Source organism: Carya illinoinensis, chromosome 14 (genome assembly GCF_018687715.1).
Source record: "Carya illinoinensis cultivar Pawnee chromosome 14, C.illinoinensisPawnee_v1, whole genome shotgun sequence".
NCBI classification, from domain to species: Eukaryota; Viridiplantae; Streptophyta; class Magnoliopsida; order Fagales; family Juglandaceae; genus Carya; species Carya illinoinensis.
The window spans coordinates 4,571,666-4,591,931 of NC_056765.1; the positions used below are offsets into that span (position 1 = coordinate 4,571,666).

At 35.6% G+C, this 20,266-nt stretch overlaps 2 protein-coding genes and 1 pseudogene across 6 annotated transcripts; all 3 read left to right on the top strand.

Moving 5' to 3' along the window:
* Positions 1 to 208: 208 nt before the first annotated feature.
* Positions 209 to 9,733, top strand: LOC122294273. 5 transcript variants are annotated; one of them, XR_006237574.1, is made up of 14 exons: positions 211 to 398; positions 649 to 1,028; positions 2,378 to 2,773; positions 2,926 to 3,075; positions 3,502 to 3,609; positions 4,296 to 4,394; positions 4,883 to 4,936; positions 5,110 to 5,163; positions 5,292 to 5,345; positions 5,791 to 5,835; positions 6,005 to 6,049; positions 6,178 to 6,368; positions 6,550 to 6,629; positions 8,819 to 9,733. XR_006237574.1 is itself a non-coding variant. In XM_043102877.1 (13 exons), the coding sequence occupies exons 2-13, from the start codon at positions 665 to 667 to the stop codon at positions 6,553 to 6,555; spliced, it is 1,566 nt and encodes a 521-aa protein (XP_042958811.1). In that variant the 5' UTR covers positions 211 to 398; positions 649 to 664; the 3' UTR covers positions 6,556 to 9,733. The 5 variants fall into 5 exon arrangements, 1 of the variants encoding a protein (XP_042958811.1); XM_043102877.1 differs by having other exon boundaries at positions 6,550 to 9,733; XR_006237575.1 differs by lacking the exons at positions 6,178 to 6,368; positions 6,550 to 6,629; positions 8,819 to 9,733 and having other exon boundaries at positions 209 to 398; positions 5,018 to 5,163; positions 6,005 to 6,048.
* A 1,653-nt stretch (positions 9,734 to 11,386) lies between these two features.
* Positions 11,387 to 12,761, top strand: LOC122293424. Its single transcript, XM_043101997.1, has 2 exons — positions 11,387 to 11,992; positions 12,206 to 12,761. Exons 1-2 carry the CDS (start codon positions 11,451 to 11,453, stop codon positions 12,708 to 12,710), a joined length of 1,047 nt encoding a protein of 348 aa, XP_042957931.1. The 5' UTR covers positions 11,387 to 11,450; the 3' UTR covers positions 12,711 to 12,761.
* A 4,042-nt stretch (positions 12,762 to 16,803) lies between these two features.
* Positions 16,804 to 17,837, top strand: LOC122295030 (annotated as a pseudogene).
* Positions 17,838 to 20,266: the final 2,429 nt, after the last annotated feature.

Below are 20,266 nucleotides of genomic sequence, written 5' to 3' on the forward strand. Positions count from 1 at the left end.
GTCAATATGGATATGGTACTGAATGTCATGGTAACCACACGTTAGCTGTGCGGCTATCGTTTCTTTGAAAGAACTATCAGTGCTTATAATGATCACTTTTATAAAAAAAAAAAAAAAAAAAAAAAAAGAAGAAGAAGAAGTACGTAGAATTTATATATTTTAAAATGGTATCTGTCATTACTCAAGCCTATATATATATACAGTGAGAGAGAGAGAGAGAGAGAGAGAGAGAGAGAGAGAGAGAGAGAGGATCCTGTTATGGTAAACATTGGTTAGCTGTGCAGCCATCATTTCTTCATGGAGTACTACCTGTGACTACAACAGCCAAGTGAAACTTAAAGATACGAGCGGCAGTTTTGGAAAGTATTCCGTCTTCCAGCTAGCTAGCTGCCTCGCAAGTAATTGATTCATGATCTCTTTATCCTTTAATTTGATCAATGATTGAAGTTAAGAAAATCATGCTATTCTCATCAAGTCAATTTTATTAGTATTAGATTTCACTTTTAAGTTATAATTAATAAAATTAGGACTGTAATGAAAGTTGTAGATTACTATATATGAAATTTGCCTCTGATCTCTTGAACACTTCAACTTTCTCTTTGATCTAATATTTCTACTCACCAGATAGATTATAATATATGCTGATAGATCATTGGTACTTAAGATGGAAACAAAGAGTACTACTGCCTTTTCTGCGGCTATTCCTGTTCTTGAATTGCTTGACAAACATAATAATTATCCGGAATGGGCGATTCGGATGCGAACCTACTTAAAGGGTCAAGATCTTTGGAAGGTCATCATTGACAAAGACGAAAATGCACCTACTTATGAAAATGATGATGTCGATGATAATGGTGCCGACGATGATGATGCTGCTGCTGCTATTAAAGTTTGGAGAAGGAGGAATTACATGGCATTACATGTGATCCAGATTTCATGCGGCCCAGACGCATTTGCCGAGATTAGGAGCTTTTGTTCAGCCAAGACTGCTTGGCAAACTTTGGAAAAGAAGTATTTGATTGTGCTTGGTGAGTCTCTCTCTCTCCCTCTCTCTCTCAACATTGCCACGTACGCTCAAAAATTGCTCAACTCTGCGTAACTAATTAGATACAATTCTTGGTAACTCTATCCAAAATAAATTCAGTAGGCTTGAAAGTACCGTCGTACCTAGTTAATTATCCCTAAGGACTCCATGAACATTAAACGATATAAGTTGGTTTAAAAGATCCCGGTTTGGTTTTACGAGGAAAATAAGATGAGATGAGATAAGATAATTTTAAATGAGTTAAATAAAATATTATTATTGTTGTTTTGATATTTGAAAAAGTTAAACTGAAATTTAAAAAAATTGAATTATTTATTATATTTTGTGTAAAAATTTGAAAAATGTGTAATGATGAGATGAGATGGGTTGAGAAGGTTTCCCAATCTAAAAATATACATGTTTAGGATTGTGATAAGAAATATAGTTTATAATTTAATAAATAAGTTCTACTATTAAAAAGTTATTTACTGTTTGGTAACCATATGTTTAAAGCACTTTTAAACATGTTATGTTTATTTTGAAATAAATTAAAAAAGTATTTTTTGAGTTAGAAATGACGATTATTTGAATTTTTAAAGATTATGATCATATCTTTAAAAGTTTAAAAATTGTAATTATCTTAAAATTGTATGGATATTTTCATCCATTAACAATATTTTTAAAATTTGAATTACATTTTGTATTATTTGGAAGAGCATACTTTTTATCTTATTTGAGAATAAAAGTACTTTAATATATAACACTCAAATAACCTAGTTTTTTTATTAAATAACTTTGAAGACTATTTAAATACTTTTTAAGACTCCTACCGCAATCCCAAATAAGCCCTTAAGAAAAATAAAGTTTAAAAGCTGAAAAAAATAACTTGTTTTAGAATTTTTAAAACATAAATCGATTTTTAAATTTTAAAAACCAAATTATTAAAAAATGATAGGATTACAAATATGAGATTTCTATTTAATTAATTTTACATATTCATATATATATAGTTTTCCCAATTAACTTAACTGACATAATTTTAACTTAATTAAGTCATTAATTGTTAATGAAATCTTTAAAAGATATATTATGGGATGGACTGCCAGTCTGCCACCACCTGCGGCAGCGCCAAATTTACTAGATACGATGCGGCGCCGAGTGTGGCAAATTCTGCCGAATCCCCAAAATTGGAGTATTTTTCGGCTGCTCCAGCTGGCGCCGCTCATGCTGGCGGCCGGATTAATTACTTTTGAGCTTAATCCAACCTTTTCTAAATGGAGATCGGAAAAAGACCACAGTTAATTGCATTTACGGAAAAAGACCATCTCATGAAAACAAGAAAAAAAATTGCAGATACGGGCAACATTGGCAAGAGCTATCTTCAGTATGCGGACTTGTACAGGGCCGTGCATCGTGGTAATTTGACTGCTACAAAGGACTTCCTTGATTCTCAACGAGAGGCAGTAAGTAAGGCAATCACAAATAAAGGCCAAACGGCTCTTCACATTGCTGTTACTACTGGACATGCCCATATAGTCAAGGAGTTGGTGAGTCGAATGTCGAAAGAAGACTTTGGGATTGAAGATGGTGATGGTTACACAGCTCTAACAACGGCTCTTGTGTATGAAAGATCCGAACTGGCACTCTACTTGTATACTTTCACTTTGTTGAATCATGGTGATCTGCTTGTAGAAAAAGGCCGCAAAGGAGCTATGCTTCTTAACCATGCAATATATTCCAGAAATTTGGGTAACAACGTACTCTTTGTTTTAGTAATACCCAATATATATTATTGTCCGTCATTTCGGATTGATCATTTGAAATTTTGGCATTATTATTAATTAAATTCCTATTTTGTTCATGATTCTTTTGCTGCATGTACGCTTCGCACAACACAACAGATCTTGCTTTGCATTTAATCCGGCATTTCCCAAGTTTGACACATGCTTTTGACGACCGCGGCGAGTCCCCCCTCTTAGCATTGGCTTCTATGCGGAACGCATTTCCGAGTGGAAATCGACTCGTCTTCTGGAAACAATGGATCTATAACCGTTAGTGCTACCCTCTCTCTCTCTCATTACTAGAGTTTGCCACTACTTTCAATTACCATGTTAATAGTTGATGGAGAATCAAGAAAAATGTACCAATCAATCGTGAAATATTACAGAGTTATTCTACTTTCAAGTTGTTGTATAGAACACATCATCTATATTATTTAAATGGTAAGATTTGATTCTAATATCTCCTCACAAATATAATTTTTCAATGCTATATATATTTCGTTTGAAGCTTTCAATATGTACGGATAGAGCCAATTAGAGAGAGATATATATATATATAATCTATATACATGATATTATATTTTTTGTTGTATTTTTAAATGGTCAAAATTGTTCATCCAAGACCTGGATTGACAGTTGTACTTCTATCCGATATTTGTCACGGACTTAAGATTTGCTGGCCTTTTTTGCTGAAAGGTATATGCATTCATCCATCAGCTCTTGGCACCACCATTGAAACTCGTTTGAACACTCCCAACGTTGAAAGTGGCCGCCAACACAATCAAGTTATACAAATGGAATCAGGTATATCTTTCTGCCCTACTTTCCATTATCTATACAGTATATTCTACAGCCTAGCTTGTTATATTCGGTTCAGTTTTGAGGCGTTAATGTGCTGTTTCGTCAGATTGTTAAGGGGGAATATTATTCTGAAAATTCGATCCAGTACGTACACATAAATACTAATTTTTTTTTTTTTTTGTGACTCCGAAGTCATGATGGGCTCGGTATGGGTTGTAACGTCCTGTAGCCTTATTAGTAATTACTTACATAATTGTGGGTCGGGCCTTGGCCCATTATCTTTTTGTTCTTTAATTATTGTAAGCCATTCAGTCCAATTTAGTGTTTGAGTCATGGCTATTAGTTAGCTGCAACTTGTCAATATATGTAGTGGGTTTCCCTTTTAGGATGTGGTTCTGAATCTTAGGTTTTGGATACAAGAATTGTTTTATTTTATTTAATTATTATAATTTTTTTAAATTTTTACATAAAATATAATAAATAATTTAATTTTTTTAAATTTAAAAATAATAAAAATATTAAAAAAATAATATTTTAATAATATTTTATTCAACATTTATTTGAGACCTTTTCTCTCACTTTTGGCATTTTTATTTTCTTGTTGCTAATTTAAAAGAAAATTGTTCATGCAAGACCTGGATTGACAGTACTTGATCTTTCCGATATTTGTTGGGCTTTTTTGCTGAAAGGTAATCAATCGGCTCCAGCCACCTTTGAAACTCGTTTGCGCATTCCCAACGTTGAAAATGGCCGCCAACGCAATAAAGTAATTACAAGGATCAAATCAGGTACCATCTCCTTAACTAATTATAACTATTCCCTCATTCTTGGCTTGTAACATTTGAGAAATATCATTTATTCTAATTTGGAAACTTCAGTATTCACTATATACGTAGATCTGATCTCCCTCGTAAACTGCCAAAAGATCTGATGTGCTTAATACAAGATCGATGCTAATTGCATCTAGATTATATCTGCTTTGAAATATTGCTATTTACAATTGAGACGACTGCCTTAATTATTTGCACTGTCGTAGACTCATTGTAGTACACCAAATCTTAGGAGGCATTCATGTGCACGTAAAGAACCCTGCTCCAAGTAGACAATACTCTATGACTCGACTGACAATGAAAATATCAGTTTTTGCGCAACAAAAAGTTAACTCAAAAATTCAGTTAGAAGAAAACTGATTGGCATATATCAGCTTGGAAAACCCACTTTTATTGGATTTATGATGTCTATAGTTACTGAAAAGATTTTGCTGATTACTTTGCAGTGACAGCAGTACTGTTGCGCCGCCTAATTTCAGTTGTTCTCTGCTTGTGGGCCGGTATACCGTCTCCCCGCTCCATCAAAATCATATCTTGATAATTTTTATTTAAGATTTTTGTAAGATATTGTGCATGATTAGTTTCAACAGGAGGTTATCTACTAGCTTTGTTTTGGTGGAACTACATGATGATGTCTATAAGTACTGAAAAGATCTTTTTGATCACGTTGCAGTGCCAGCAGTACTGTTGCGCTGCCTAATTTCAGTTGTCCTCTACTTGTGGGCCGGTATACCGTCTCCACTTCATCAAAATCATATCTAGATAATTTTTATTTGATATTTTTGTAAGATATTGTACATGATTATTTTTGTAAGATATCTATAAAGTACTGAAAAGATTTTGTTCACTTTGTAGCGCCAGTGTTACGGCGCGATCTATCTTTATCAATTCATGTCAGCGACTTGTTAGGTATACCCTCTCCACTCCATCAAAATCGTATCTTAGATTTATAATAATTTTTGTTTAGAATTCTTTCTTAAAATAGACAATACTCTGACTTCAATGAAAATATCAGTTTTTGCTCAACAAAAAGTTAACTAAAAAATTCAGTTAGAAAAAAAACTGATTGGCATATATCAGCATGGAAAACCACTTTTATAGGATTTATGTGTGGACGAAGTAATTCTTTTCTTTTCTTTTCTTTAATTTCCTTTTTTTTTTTTTTAATAAAGACTAATACAAAAGAAATCTCCTTAGTACTTATTAAATAGATTTGATTTTAGCCATGGGGCCTTGCAAAAAATTAAGAATTGTACAATATTAATTTGAAGAAGAAATATTCAACTAGCTTTGTTTTGGTGGAACTTTTATGACGTCTATATGTACTACTGAAAAGATTTTGTTCATTTTGCAGAGGCAATTCTTCCACTTCTAGAGCGACTATGGTCTATAAATTTGGGTATACCGTCTCCACTCCATCAAAATCATTTCTTGATAACTTTTATTTGAAATTTTTGTAAGATATTGTACATTTGTTTGCACAAGAAGTTATCTACTAGCTTTGTTTTGGTGGAACTTATATAATCATGCCTGTAAGTACTGAAAAGAATTTTTTCACCACGTTGCAGTGCTACTAGTACTGTCGCTCCACCTAACTCCAATTTTGTTGGCCGGTATACCGTCTCTACTCCATCAAAATCAAATCTTGATATATATTTTTTGTTTAAAATTTTTGTACTCTTTTTTCTTCTTCATTTTTTGTTATAGTTTCATCCAATTAATTAAATTGGCATTGTTTCAGCAATTGTGAAAGCAATCGTGCAATTGTATGTAATGAAGAAGCTCCATAAACAATCCCAGAAACTTCTTTCCTGCATGTGTGAGGAGATATCAACATCATTTATACAAACTGGACAGCTTGAAAACATTGGTGGAGTTTGTGATGCAATCACCCTTGCTGTCAAGAATGGGATTTCCGAGTTTGTTCTTAAGGTAGCGAGGACACATCCAAGCTTTTTGGAAAATAAATATAGAAATTCGAGGAACATACTCATGCTTGCTGTTCTGTATCGCCAATCTGAGATCCTTAGCAATATATATCATGAGTTTGATATGAAGTACACTTTGACATCTTATGGAGATTGCAACGATGACAACATATTACATATGGCAGGGATGATAGAAGATTCCACTATGCTCAATCAAATCTCTGGTGCAGCTCTACAGATGCAAAGAGAATTACAATGGTTTAAGGTCATATCTCTCTCTCTCTATATGTGTGTGTCTCTAGCATATTTTCTTTTCCCTCACTTTTGATAACTAAATTTTTCTTATTCTAAAAAGGAAACAAGATACACAACAAACTCGAAACTACTAAACCATATTAAATACTCGTGACAATCCATTTTTCGAGAACACATCATACCTGAACATATTAACTCACGTCTAACTTGTGAAAAGAAAGACTTGTAATAAACGTGTGGAATTCACATTCTACAATAGTCTCATACATGCAACACAGTACCCTATATCTATAGTTATACCCATAGCCGATCCGCTCCTTCAAAGGAGCGACGATCCATTAAAGAGCGAAAAATTATACTTATAAGCTTCTTATTTACGCACCTAATACATCTTTTCCTTGTCAACTAGTGCAAAAGGTATTGGTCTTTTAAATCTTTTTATAATTGTAATGGACCCCATAATAAGAAGTACGTTTATACACTCTCTTATGACCCAAGAGACTAAACAAGCAGTCACCTTAGGCAAATGTACGGCTTTCTTCGTATCAGTCACCTTGCACAACTTTTTAGAGATAAAATACAACATATGGCATGCTAAAGGTAAAACCTGATCAATATTTAAATCAAAGTAGTTCCAAAAAGAAAGAACCGAAAATTAATAACCTTACGCACCAACGCTCTATAAGCTGGGCTATAGCCTTTTATCTGAAACGAACTTTTAGAGGATTTAAAAGAAAATCAGAGATTCCGGGTGTAGATCTTCGACGGTAGAGATATGATCATGATGTCCATGAACTTCTAACTTTTGATACTTCATATGATAAAGATAAAGGTAAGTGGTGAATGAGATTTCATATTATTTTAAAATGAGAAATTCTTGCTCTTTATAAAATTTCAATAGAACTTCAATTATATCAGTGACTAATTATTTTGGAGTATAAATCATATAGTTCGGGCCTTCTATTAGAACGTTACAAGTAATACCAGAGCTTATCCCAACAGTCAGAAATATAGGACTTGAGCTGTGTCATCTATTACAGACAGACTTGATAAGGATATCAGGGATTTAAGAGTGATACCCCATATGATAAGGATAAGAGTAGGTGATGAATGAGACCCCACATTGTTTAGAAAGAAGAAGTTCTTGATTTAATTTATAAGATTTTAATAGAGCTTCAATTGTATTATTAATTAATCATTTTAGAGTATAAGTCATGTGATTTGAGCCTTTCATGATTGGGGAGTTACACAACCTCTCATAGATAATCCACAATAGTTAATCCTCATCACAACATCTCTCTTCCCCTTGTTAGAATTGGTCTTCTAATCATTCCCAGTCTTCTTATCCTTTTCAATTTACACATTTAAAATATAATATATCCGCGTACACACAAAAATAATTTAAAGAGAGCTGGCTATTTTACCATAGACTAGGTAGATTAAGAATAATTTGAAAATATTTGTTACTTAAAAAATTTCAAAGAATAAACTCCATTTTCATAAAGCCATATATATAACCAACTATAGCTATCTCAATCTATTATTATTAAAAAACAATTTATGTTATTAAGCCACATCGTCTAGTACTCTTTATTTGTGCTATTGATATATAACATATAGCATCAAGTTATGAAATAAAAAGATAATATATATCCAATCAAATTACTAACTTTTTTTTAATACGAGCTCTAAAATCTTCAAAGTATGTAGTTTTAAAAGTAAAGATTTTATATCAAAACGGCATGTATATTTGGCTAGGTTTCTACTTTATTTGAAGTTAATAGTCATTTAATTTTCCTAAAACGTGCTTTTTATTCGTCTTTTTTCCTTGGGCACCTAATTTACTCGTCTTTTTTGTTCTCTTTTTTAATTCACTTAAGCAAAGTTTGCAATGTTTGAGAATTAAGCATGTTTGGAAACTGGGAGTATCTTAAAATTTTAAAAATAATAATGAAATGGTTCGAGTGAATTTATTTTATTGAGTTTTTTAAAATGAATAAAAATATTATAAAGTTAAAAAATTGTTTGACTATCATTTTTAATATGAATTTTGTTTTGAAGTTTGCAAAAGTTGTATTAATTTTTATATCTGAATAATGATCATTATGTAATGATTAGATAAAAGTGTTAAAATTTTCTAACATTACCCCTAGCTATGCAGTTGATTTTTGTTAGTTTTTTTTTTTTTAACAAATGCAGCTTGTGGAGAGAATTGTCAATCCCAAGATTAAAGAAAGTACTAACAAAAATGGTTTAACCCCGCGACAACTGTTTACAAAGAACCACAAGAACATGAGGGAGAAGGGAGAGAAATGGATGAAGGGTATAGCATCCTCAAGTATAGTGGTAGCTGCTCTGGTTGTTACCATTACGTTCACTATTGTTTTTACCATTCCAGGTGGTTACAACCAAACTACAGGCTTTCCAATATTCTATAAGGAAAGAAAGTTTAGGATCTTTATAGTACTCGATACAATGTCCCTTTTTTTGTCATCAACTTCAGTCTTGAAATTTTTGGAAGTCCTCACAACACGTTACACAGAAGAAGATTTTCTTGAAGTTTTACTGAAAAAGATGATTCTAGGTTTTTCTGCACTAATGCTATCTTTTTTAACCTTGATGATAGCCTTTTTTTATGCTCTTGAAGTCATGCTAGATGGAATAAATATTCCATATCATTTGTATGTTTACATTATTATTCCAGTCATCTACTTCTTAAGGACTCAGTTCTGCATTCTTAGAAATATGATCAAGTCGACCTATTCCCGAGACATCTTCAATAGGAAGATGAAGGTTGGTTTTAACTAATCCATTGTGCAATATGGTGTTTTGCAACATAAACGTACGATCTCTTCGGTGGCAACGCAAGAGATTGCATGCTTGAAGGCTTCAGGTTTGTGCCGCTCAAAAGAATAGAGAGGTTCATAACTTTCTTCATTATCTCACCAGTTTAAGGGCTTGAGATCAAAAAATTGACAGATTTCTCGTTTGGTTGAAATTTGTGTCTAGTGTGTTTGTAATTGACAGATTTCTCGTTTGGTTGAAATTTGTGTTTAGTGTATTTGTAAGACTTGGATGAATTAAGATTTTAGGTTTTAGTGTTTTTTGTTATCACTACTACTCTTTTTAACTCCATTTTTTTAGTTAGTATATTTCTTCCTATTCGTCTTCAATAGTGGGGTGGAGCTTATTTTCAAGCCTAACCATATTGATCTTAGTTTTCATATTATTACTGATTTACTCTTTGCAACATCAACACCAACCCATTCCTTCGTATTCAAAGCCATAAATGAAAAAAAGATCCAAATGAAAAATAGGAGAGAATGGGAGCGGGGAAGATGCGTGAGAAATACCTGATCATTCATCCCTTTTGAGTGCCTCCTCTGTAGTGTACTCTTGATCATCTACGAATGCATAAGCTTTGGACCTTTCAAAAATACTTTCCATTATAAATTTAAAAAATACACAATTTTATTAATAGTCACTTTCTTAATCATTAAATAAACAAAAAAATAAAAAAATAAAAAGAATAGTAAAAGGATGATAGGAGGGTAGTTAGGGGGCACAAGGGATGTTTGGGAACATGTTTCATTTCATCCCATCCCATCTCATCACATCTCATCTTATTTACTTTTTAAATAATTTTTAAACATAAACACAGTTAAATTAATTATTACAACTTTATCAATTTTCTAAATAAAAATAAAAAAAATAACTTAATTTTTTCAAATCTCTAAACAAAAATATAATATTTTAATAATATTTTAACTTTATAATATTTTTTATTTTTTTCCTCTCCTTTTTTAAAACCCAATAAATATTTAACTCAAACTATTTATTACTATTTATAAATTATCTTATTACTATTTACAAAATTATCATATCATCTAATTCTCATGTAATCCAAATATAAACACACCAATACAAATGGATTTTGTCCTTTTTTTTGTCTTTTTTTTAAACAGTTTTTAAACATCCACTTTTTTAATCATTAAGAAAAAAATTAAAATATATTAGTGGCCATATTTAATGGGCATACTTGGAAGTTTTTCCCAACGCTTCCAAATTTGGCATTTGCAACGTTTCATTTTATCGATAGTGCTGATTTGATAAGAGCATCCCCATCCGGTTTTACTTCCCCATCCCTATAATTTAACTCAAATATTCATTTCCTCAAATTTATCCCTAAAATTTGTTTATCTTCTAAAAACCTCCTACATCCCATTCCCCATCCCTATCTCTATTCTTTTAAATAATATTTCTCTATTCTTTTTTTATTACTTTTTTCTCTCTCTTCCATTTACAATCTTAACTACTAACTGTTTTGTCTTATTATCAACTTTTTAAAATATCACTTTCTACTAAATATTTATTGGAGATTAAAACTAACCAATACAGTATTTTTTTTTTTAAATTGAAATTTGTAGGAATAAAATAAAATATTTTTATTAATTAGTGCATTTTCTAACGTGATGACAAATTTAATTAGATCCGGACTCAATATCTCTAATGAAAAACCGAAAATCACGTATTGATGATGTCTAAAATTTTTTTATTGGATGCAACGGTAATATTTCAGCAACTTTTATTCAACGGTAATATTTTCTGTCTTAACTACAAACAGTAATATTTTTTGTTTTTTCTCCAACGGTAATATTTTTTATTTTTTCTCTAACGGTAACTTTTTTTATCTTCTCTCAAACGGTAACATTTTTACTCCTATGTCAGACGATAGCAGTAATTCCTCTATAAATATGCAAACTCAAGCCTCATTTCCTCTATACAAACCGAACTTCTATTGCATCCTTTCATCTCCTACTCCTTTCATCATATGGCTCGTACTTTCTTTCGCAAATTATTGACATACGTATCATCTGAAGATGAGAGCGATGTTCAAAACATGGAGGCGGATGGTCAGTCATCGAGGCGACGTGGCAATAGCCAACGTCGTAAGTTTATTCGACGTGATCATGTTCAGGGACACGAGCGTCTATTTCGTGATTACTTTGCTGAAAATCCAGTGTATCCCTCGAATCTATTTCGAAGGAGATTTCGGATGAGTCGTCCCCTATTTCTTCGTATTCTAAATGAAGTAGAGTGTAACGACCCGTACTTCGTCCAGAGAAGAGATAATGCCGGCCGACTCGGTTTATCTTGTATGCAAAAAGTCACCGCAGCACTTAGAATGCTGGCGTATGGGGTTACTGGAGATTTTATGGATGAATACATACGTATTGGTGAAAGCACCGCAATGGAGAGCCTAAAAAAATTTTCTGAGACAGTAGTAACTGTTTTCTCAGAAGAATATCTAAGGTCTCCAACTGCTAATGATATAGCCCGATTGCTTGCAGTTGGTGAACAACGAGGATTCCCAGGAATGCTGGGAAGCATTGATTGCATGCATTGGAAGTGAAAAAATTGTCCCGCAGCTTGGAAAGGTATGTACTCTGGCCACATCCGTGAACCAACTATTATTTTAGAAGCAGTTGCTTCATATGATCTCTGGATATGGCATGCCTTTTTTGGTATGCCCGGTTCACATAACGATATTAATGTGTTAGAGAGATCTTTTATTTTTACGGAACTTGCCCAAGGGTGTGCTCCTCCAGTCAATTACACTATCAATGGCAACGACTATACTATGGGCTATTACCTTGCGGACGGTATTTATCCCAAGTGGCGAACTTTTGTGAAGACCATTCCATCACCACGTGGAAATAAGAAGAAAAATTTCGTGAAAGCACAAGAATCCGCAAGGAAAGATGTCGAGCGTGCATTCGGGGTACTTCAACAACGATTTGCTATCATTCGTGGACCTTCCCGAATGTTTAAAGTGAAGGAACTAACGAATATAATGAAAACATGTGTTATTCTACATAATATGATAATTGAAGACGAGCGTGATGATTGTGAGTGTCTGAACATTGAATATGATCAACTTGATGATAATCTCCCCGAATTGTCGCGCAATCATACAACTGAGCTTACAGACTTCATCCAGCGTCATCATGATATTAGAGACACCTCGGCACATCATCAGCTTCAAGAAAATCTAATCGAACATCAATGGCTTTTACATTCACAACATTAGTCAGGGTTGCTTTACCTTTTATTATTTCCTTAATGTAATTGGGCTCCTATGTTTAAGTTAATCGGATTTGCATTTGTATTTCATTATTGTTATCAAAATTCCTCTATATTAATGGTAATTGAGTTTGTTTCTGAAAATGTCGTTGAGTCATTAATTGCACAACCATCATCATACTTCCCATATTAAATTTATACAAATACAAAAAAGATTAATTACATGTATTTTTACACATATATAATTGTGTCAAACATAAAATAAGAAATCAAATACAAAATAATCAATCCAAATCGTCGGACCGACTGCGTCTCGCCATGACCTCCCTCTGGAGTTGCTGGAAAAACTGCCGCTGCAATTCTGGCATGACACTCACATCCATCATCATAATGCGCTGATCTGATTCCTTCTTCGCGAGCTCCACTTTCTCAGCCTCCAACCGTAGCCGTTCGTCCTCTTGACGTAATTTTCTGTCCTCCGTCTCCTTGTCATACGCCATCTTCTCGGCTTTAAGACGAAAAAACTCTTTCTCCTGAGCGCGTGACTCCTCCAACAGAGTATATTTCATCTTCCTGATTTGGAAGTTCTCCTCTGCATGCTGGCCTTGGGCCTTTCGTTTTCCTTTCTCAGCTTTCCTTCCAATTGGTCGGTTAGGCTCCATAACTTCATTCTCCATCACATGGTCCGCCTCGAGATCAAAAATTCCATCAACTGTAGCTCCAGAACATCGAGTTGGGGTCGGGGATGGGGACATCGTCTTCCTCCGCTTTGGATCCTCCTTTGTCGCGCGCCAAATCCACTTAGGTTGGTCCTTCAACAGCTGCCAACAATGCTCGAACTGGAATGAGCATTTCTCTAGCGATTGGTACATAACCTTCGCTTTGTCAAACTTGTAAGAGAAAAAGAAACAAATGTTAAATCAATACTTATGAACAGAAATTGTTTGAGTAAAGGACATTGGGATTTGATAATGTTACCTTATCTTGCTCGGTCATGCCACTTTGATTTAACCCTTCAACTTGGGCTAGTTTCGCACAAAATTTGTTTGTGGCCTTTTGGATCACTGACCACCGGTGAATTAAAGACTTTATCGTCCGCTCATTTGTGGTTTCTTTAAATTGATGAAAGTACTCAAATATTTTTTCCCAAAGCTGTGAGTGTTTTTGATCTGTTCCCTGGACGGCATCAAGGCTACAATTTAGCCATGCGGAGACAAGTAACTTGTCTTCCTCGGGGGTGAAGTTCGCACCCCTCACTGATTTCCTAACACCGATAGGGTCGTTAGGGAGTTGAGGTGGAGAGTCATCGAGGGTCACTGGAGATGCTCCACATTGCCCACCATAAGTGGGCTCGAGTTGAGGATCTTGACTTAGGAGGTTTGTGAAGTACATATGTCCAGAGTCTTGTGAATCCATTGCTAAAAACGCATTGAAAATGTTAGAAACTAGTTTCGGAAAGTTTGGGGTGTTAGTCCGGGTGGATGGCTTAGAAACCGTTTGGTATGATCTTGGAAAATTGGCAACCCATTGATGGCCAAAACAACCGGTTGCCAATACTTATTGGCCGTCCTGATTACCTAGCCATCGGGGAAATGACCATTAAATTTCCCATATCCCCACAACCGGTTGTCATCATCACAGCCTTGTGGTTTAATTTACACATAATATAACTCAATTAATCAATAATACCAAACAACATGCAAAACAAAATAATCCTAAATACGAGCATCCCCATCCGGTTCTACATCCATATCGAATATATAAATAATTAAAAAGGCTCAGAATGGTGTAAATATTGACACCATGTGTAAGCAAGGAGCCCAACATTCGAATGGCTGCAAAATCTCACCCGAACCCCGATTACCTTTTGTGGAGAGTACCACAAACTGCAATATGGCAATTCGGGTGAGAATTACCCCGCCATATCGATGGGGCCCCATACACACTTCTGACATAACCCGCACTATAACACCATCATCACAGCCTAATATAAACCCTCTCCCCTGATAGATACGCAACACTGCAAATGACCCAACACCAAATATCAAAATGAGCAAACTATTTTATTTCAAGGACAGATCCAGTATATTAAAGTTATTAGCATGTTGGGCTATTAATACCTTCCATAATATAGAGTTATGTGGAGAGAAATTCCACTCTCTAATTATATTACAAAATAGGAGTCCGAAAGCCCAAAAAATGTATTTTCCAAACACAAGGAAATAATAACAAACAAGAGCAAGAGACTAAAATAAAGGGGCCGAATACAGCATGTTAAAGGACCAAGAGCAACATTTAAATAGCAGCATGTTATTGGAGCACCAATAAAAATCCATCAATTCATCATGATTTTAAATTGCATAATGAAAACAGAATTTAGAAGAGAGATCACAACATTCAGGGGCAAATTCAACATTGGATATGAAAGACCAAGAAACAGCAGCCCAAGAAGCATGCTTTGAAGGAAAAAGATATGGAAAAAAATGTAGATCCCAAGTTCTCTCAAGCAAAGATGTTCACAGCAACTGAAAACCAAACTTGGATCACCAAAGATTCAAAATCATAAATCTATTCTGGCCCACCAAACAATACATGTGAGCTAGATAATCATCACATTTCCTCTATATACATTTTCGCAGCAACCAAATAATAGCCAAAGGAAAATATGACAGAAACATCATGGAGGATTTTCCCAGCAACCAAACAATCACAGAAGGAAAAACAGGGCAGCAAGAAAGGGGTGAAATTCGCACCAACCAAACAGGGGCACCCTTCATCAAAACGTCCAGCCAAACCTCATCTAATTTCCCAGCAGCCAAACGGGTTACTAAAGAAAAAATGCAACCAAACCGCAGCAAATTTTCACAGCAACCAAACGGGAAGCTCAGGAGAAAATCAGAGGAAACCATCGTATAATTTTCACAGCAACCAAACGGGTTGCTCAAGAAGAAATCAAAGGAAACCATCGGCAAATTTTCACAGCAACCAAACGGGTTGCTCAGGGCAAAATCACAAGGAAACCATCGTATAATTTTCACAGCAACCCGAAGAAATCAAAGGAAACCATCGTCTATTTTCACATCTACCACACGGGTAACTCAGGAAAAAACGAAATCAACACTTCATCCATAAATGTCCACATCAACCAAACGGATAACCCAGGGAAATAGCCACAAGAAAACCCTATCAGTTTTCACAACGATCTTCATTTTGCACAAAGCATTTCCACTTTCATCATCAAGAAACACGCAAGAAATTAAACCGGAAAATGAGAAGAAAGTTGTACCGATTTCCTAGCAGGAGAGGCGAAATCGGGAGCACCAACCGTCGGGAGGGATGAACGCGGGACAGGATGGGGAAATGGGATTTGGGGATGTACAGTAGGTCCCCAAAGATGGGGATTTCCTGTACATCCCTAAAATTAGAAACCCATTTTAGGGAACCGGATGGAGGGAGGGTTTTAGAGAAAACCCTAAAACTTTCAACAAATAATAAGGAAACGGGGGGGATGGGGAACCGAATGGGGATGCTCTAAGACATCTTTTCTGGACGATTTCACTCATTTATTATCGTTCAATAACTTAATGTAATGTTCATACATAGAATCAAGAATCCAATCATTTTAAAATATTTGACGTACACGTTTCAAATATATACCGATTTTGTTGAGAAATTAAGCAATCCACCAGTATATACCAACGCTAAGGAATGAAAATGATTTAGTTTATGAGCATTAAACCGCAAACTACCTTCAACAAGCTCACCATAGGGCTTCAAATAGGGATGTCATAACACCCATATACTCATGATATACTTATAAGCTACATCTGACTCATCTACGTACCTAAAAATAAATACATAGATTACACATAAGCACAACAAATTATCTATGTTAACTCTATCCATTTACAAAAAATTACTAATGAATTCAAACATCTAATCATAATAGTGTGCATGAAGGTTCAATGATTGAAAAATGCTAACTGCAAGCGGGAGGGATAGTCGTCGAGCAGTCAGGTCCTACGTGTCCTAAATGAAACGGTGCGTATTATGCAAAATCTTCTTCCTCCTTTCATCTCCCTTCTCATCTTCTCCATCTTCTTCCTTCATCTTCTTCCTTCCTTCATCTTCTTCGTCTCCCCTCTTATCTTCTCCTCCCTCTACTCAAACACACTAAACAGAGCTCGAGACCCATGTTCTGTGTTGTCTGTTGGTGTTGGGAGTTGGGTCCCCTTCTCTCTCTTCCTCCAACCTCTCTAGCCATGGAGCCAAGGGTCCCGGTCCCACTGCCATTGCCACCCACCACCATCCTTGGGAAGTACCAATTGGGGCGTCTACTGGGACGTGGTAGCTTCGCCAAGGTGTACCAGGCACGGTCCATGGTGGACGACATGACCGTGGTCGTGAAGGTCATCGACAAGTCTAAGACTGTCGATGCTGCCATGGAACCGCAAAGAATCCGAGAGATCATGGCCATGCGTCGCCTTCAGGACCACCCTAACATCCTCAAGATTCTCGAGGTCATGGCCACCAAGACCAAGATCTACCTCGTCGTCGAACTTGCCACGGGCGAAGAGCTCTTCTCCAAGATCTCTTGCCGAGGCAAGCTTACCGAGCTGTCGGCGCGACGGTACTTCCAGCAACTGGTCTCAGCGCTGCATTTCTACCACCAAAAAGGCGTAGCCCACCCGACTTGAAGCCCCAGAACCTCCTCCTCGACAAAGATGGTAACCTGAAGGTCTCGGACTTCGGACTCTCAGCTCTCCCCGAGCAACTTAAGAACGTTGCCACACACGGCGTGCGGGACCCCGGCTTACACGGCCCCCGAGATCGTCTGTCGGGGCAGATACGATAGTTTCAAAGCCAACGCCTGGTCTTGCGGAGTCATCCTGTACGTGTTCCTTGCCAGTTACCTCCCATTCGACGATAGCAACCTCGTACATATGTACAAGAAGATTCACCGAAGAAGAAGATGACCACCATCTCTGAGTGTCTTTATTTTTTGTTTTTGTCGTTTTTTATTTTTTTTAATTTAATTGGCGTGGCCTGCACGCCTACCCCACATTTGCATCCCCGACTGACTATAGAAGAATTGTCAATGAATAGAGGAGTCACATTCTCAATTAGTGAGAAGGGTTTAACCGGTCATCAAATTTTGGAACAGATATTCAATATGTGCATATATTTGACAATAAAAATTCAATATATGCATCCACATATTTAATTGGATTCTATATAAATATTCATGTAACTCAAATAAATTAGATTGACATTAGTACACATGCAACACTCGAACAAAAAAGGACATTGGAATCCCTCACATGCACCACCACGTGCCTTCTATGAGTGTGGGTGTCGTTTTGGCTTAAGAGGTTGCCTTGCCTCTGTGTCACGCACAGTGGTGGAGAGTGTACTACGCCGCCAACTTGTATGGCCTTTTTGGCTTCTGTTTCAAGCGCCATTGGGTCTCTAATTTGCTATTAAATTCACAACGTCGTTAAAAATAATTCTACATGTGGAATTTGATACAAAATTTTTCTTTTATTATTATGATTTTTTTAAATTTTTATATAAAATATAAATTTTTTTAAATTTTAATTTAATTTTTTAAATTTTAAAAAAATAATAACATTAAAAAATAATATTTTAAACTTTCAACTAAAATTAAAAATTCGTATCTTACCATCCAAACCTATTCTCAAAGTACAAGGGTGGAGCGCACTCTCTAGAGTCTAGAGTGTAACTGGTCAAGAATGTAACCCGCAACGTTTTCTTCCTCAACCCATTTTTGTTTCAATTTCGACCACTTGATTTCAGTTGTCCATGCCTTAAACATTTTGGAACTGTTTACCAAAACGGCCTCTTGGCTGTTGTAATAACGGGCAGACGATCGAACTAGGAGAAATGATCGATCCCCCCTCGCACAGCTAATGCCTAAGAAATCTTGTATTACTACGTAAGTACTTAATTACTTAATATAAAGACCTGAGCCTAATGAAATAGTACAAACTGTACGTATGTATAAGTGAATTATTAAGAGACCTTTTATTTTTTGGCCTAAAAGAAAAAGGACTCAGGAGTCACTTTTTTAAAATGGTAAGTACGTCGTCTTTGAACTTAATAGAAGTCAAGATGCCATGAGTGCATATTAAAAAATTCTCACAGCTGAAGAGGAAGACACGATCCAATGTATAAGATCAGCTTCAGCTGCATGCATTCATGCATATGCCCATTTGGCCTCCTCCCAAAATTTTTTATTTCATTATATATAATAAAATAATAAAACTTGGCCCATTTTATAACAAAGAACAGCATACACACATATATATATATATATATTTATATAGATGTATGTGTGTGTATGTATTATTAGGACCTTGCTGGAAAATATTGTAATAAAGGAATTCACATTACTGGAAATGTTACGATCAAAGATGGATAGAAAGATCTTCAAGGAAAAGATAACTTTCATTCATATGTAGAAAATCATAAGGAAGATTCGAGGCATTCCATCCTCCAGGTTTATTTATAACAATCTTCAGATTCTACTCAAGTCTTCCTTACAAATTCCCTGACCCTATATATTGTAGTGACATACTAATTATAGAATTACTCTTACAAATTAAAGGAAAATGAAGTCTAACAGTGACAGACAACCCAAGGCACACAGCTAATTAAAAGTAAAAACAAACGGAAGGGTCACAACCCTTAAACACTGCGTTTCATGTAAGTGAAATGCAGTGTTTAAACTCACGATCTCTACTTCTCCAACTCCAAATGTAGCGTTCTACCAACACAGGAACGACATCATTGCTAGTTATTCCCGCAAAAGACTTAGCTTTAGTTCGATCCCAAATCTAGTTCACTTCAGTTCTTCTCTCAATCTCTAGCACTAGGGTTTCCCTCGCTATCTCCTCCTTCATTCGATGAGAACCCTAACAAGCACCCCCCTTAAAGCACTTGGTCCACCAGGTGCAAATAAAGGCTTTTGAGTTTCCAAAGACTTTCCCAAGTGTTGGCATCGCGTGAACCTCCAAACCATGTGATTAAGACTTCCGTTAGGGGTTGTTATCCCTGGCATCTGATATGGCAGTCGATGATGGCTTAGAGGTCGAGAAGGATCTCGTCGGGGATATCCACAAGTGGAAGTGTGGAAAGAGGCTGAATATGGTTTCCCACCTTCTTGAGGCATGATATATGGAAGGTGGGGATGGATCTTGACTGTGGTAGGCAGTTGAAGGTGATAAGCCACAGATCTGATCCTTTGCTTGACTTGGAAGGGGCCACAGAAGTGAGGTGAGAGCTTCAAACTTCGTTGGACTGCCATTGAGGACTGCTTATACGACTGCAGGCATAGGTACACCAAGTCTCCAACATTGAACTCCCTTTCAGTTCTTTTCCTATCAGTATAGTATTTCATGCGATTTTGTGAAGCCTTTAAATTCTCCTTTAATAAATTGAATGTTTGTTCCCTCATGTGTAGTAGCTTGTCCACTAATTCATTGGTAGATATACCTGGAACGTAAGAAAACAAGGAAGAGAGAGTAATTTTGTAGATGCATG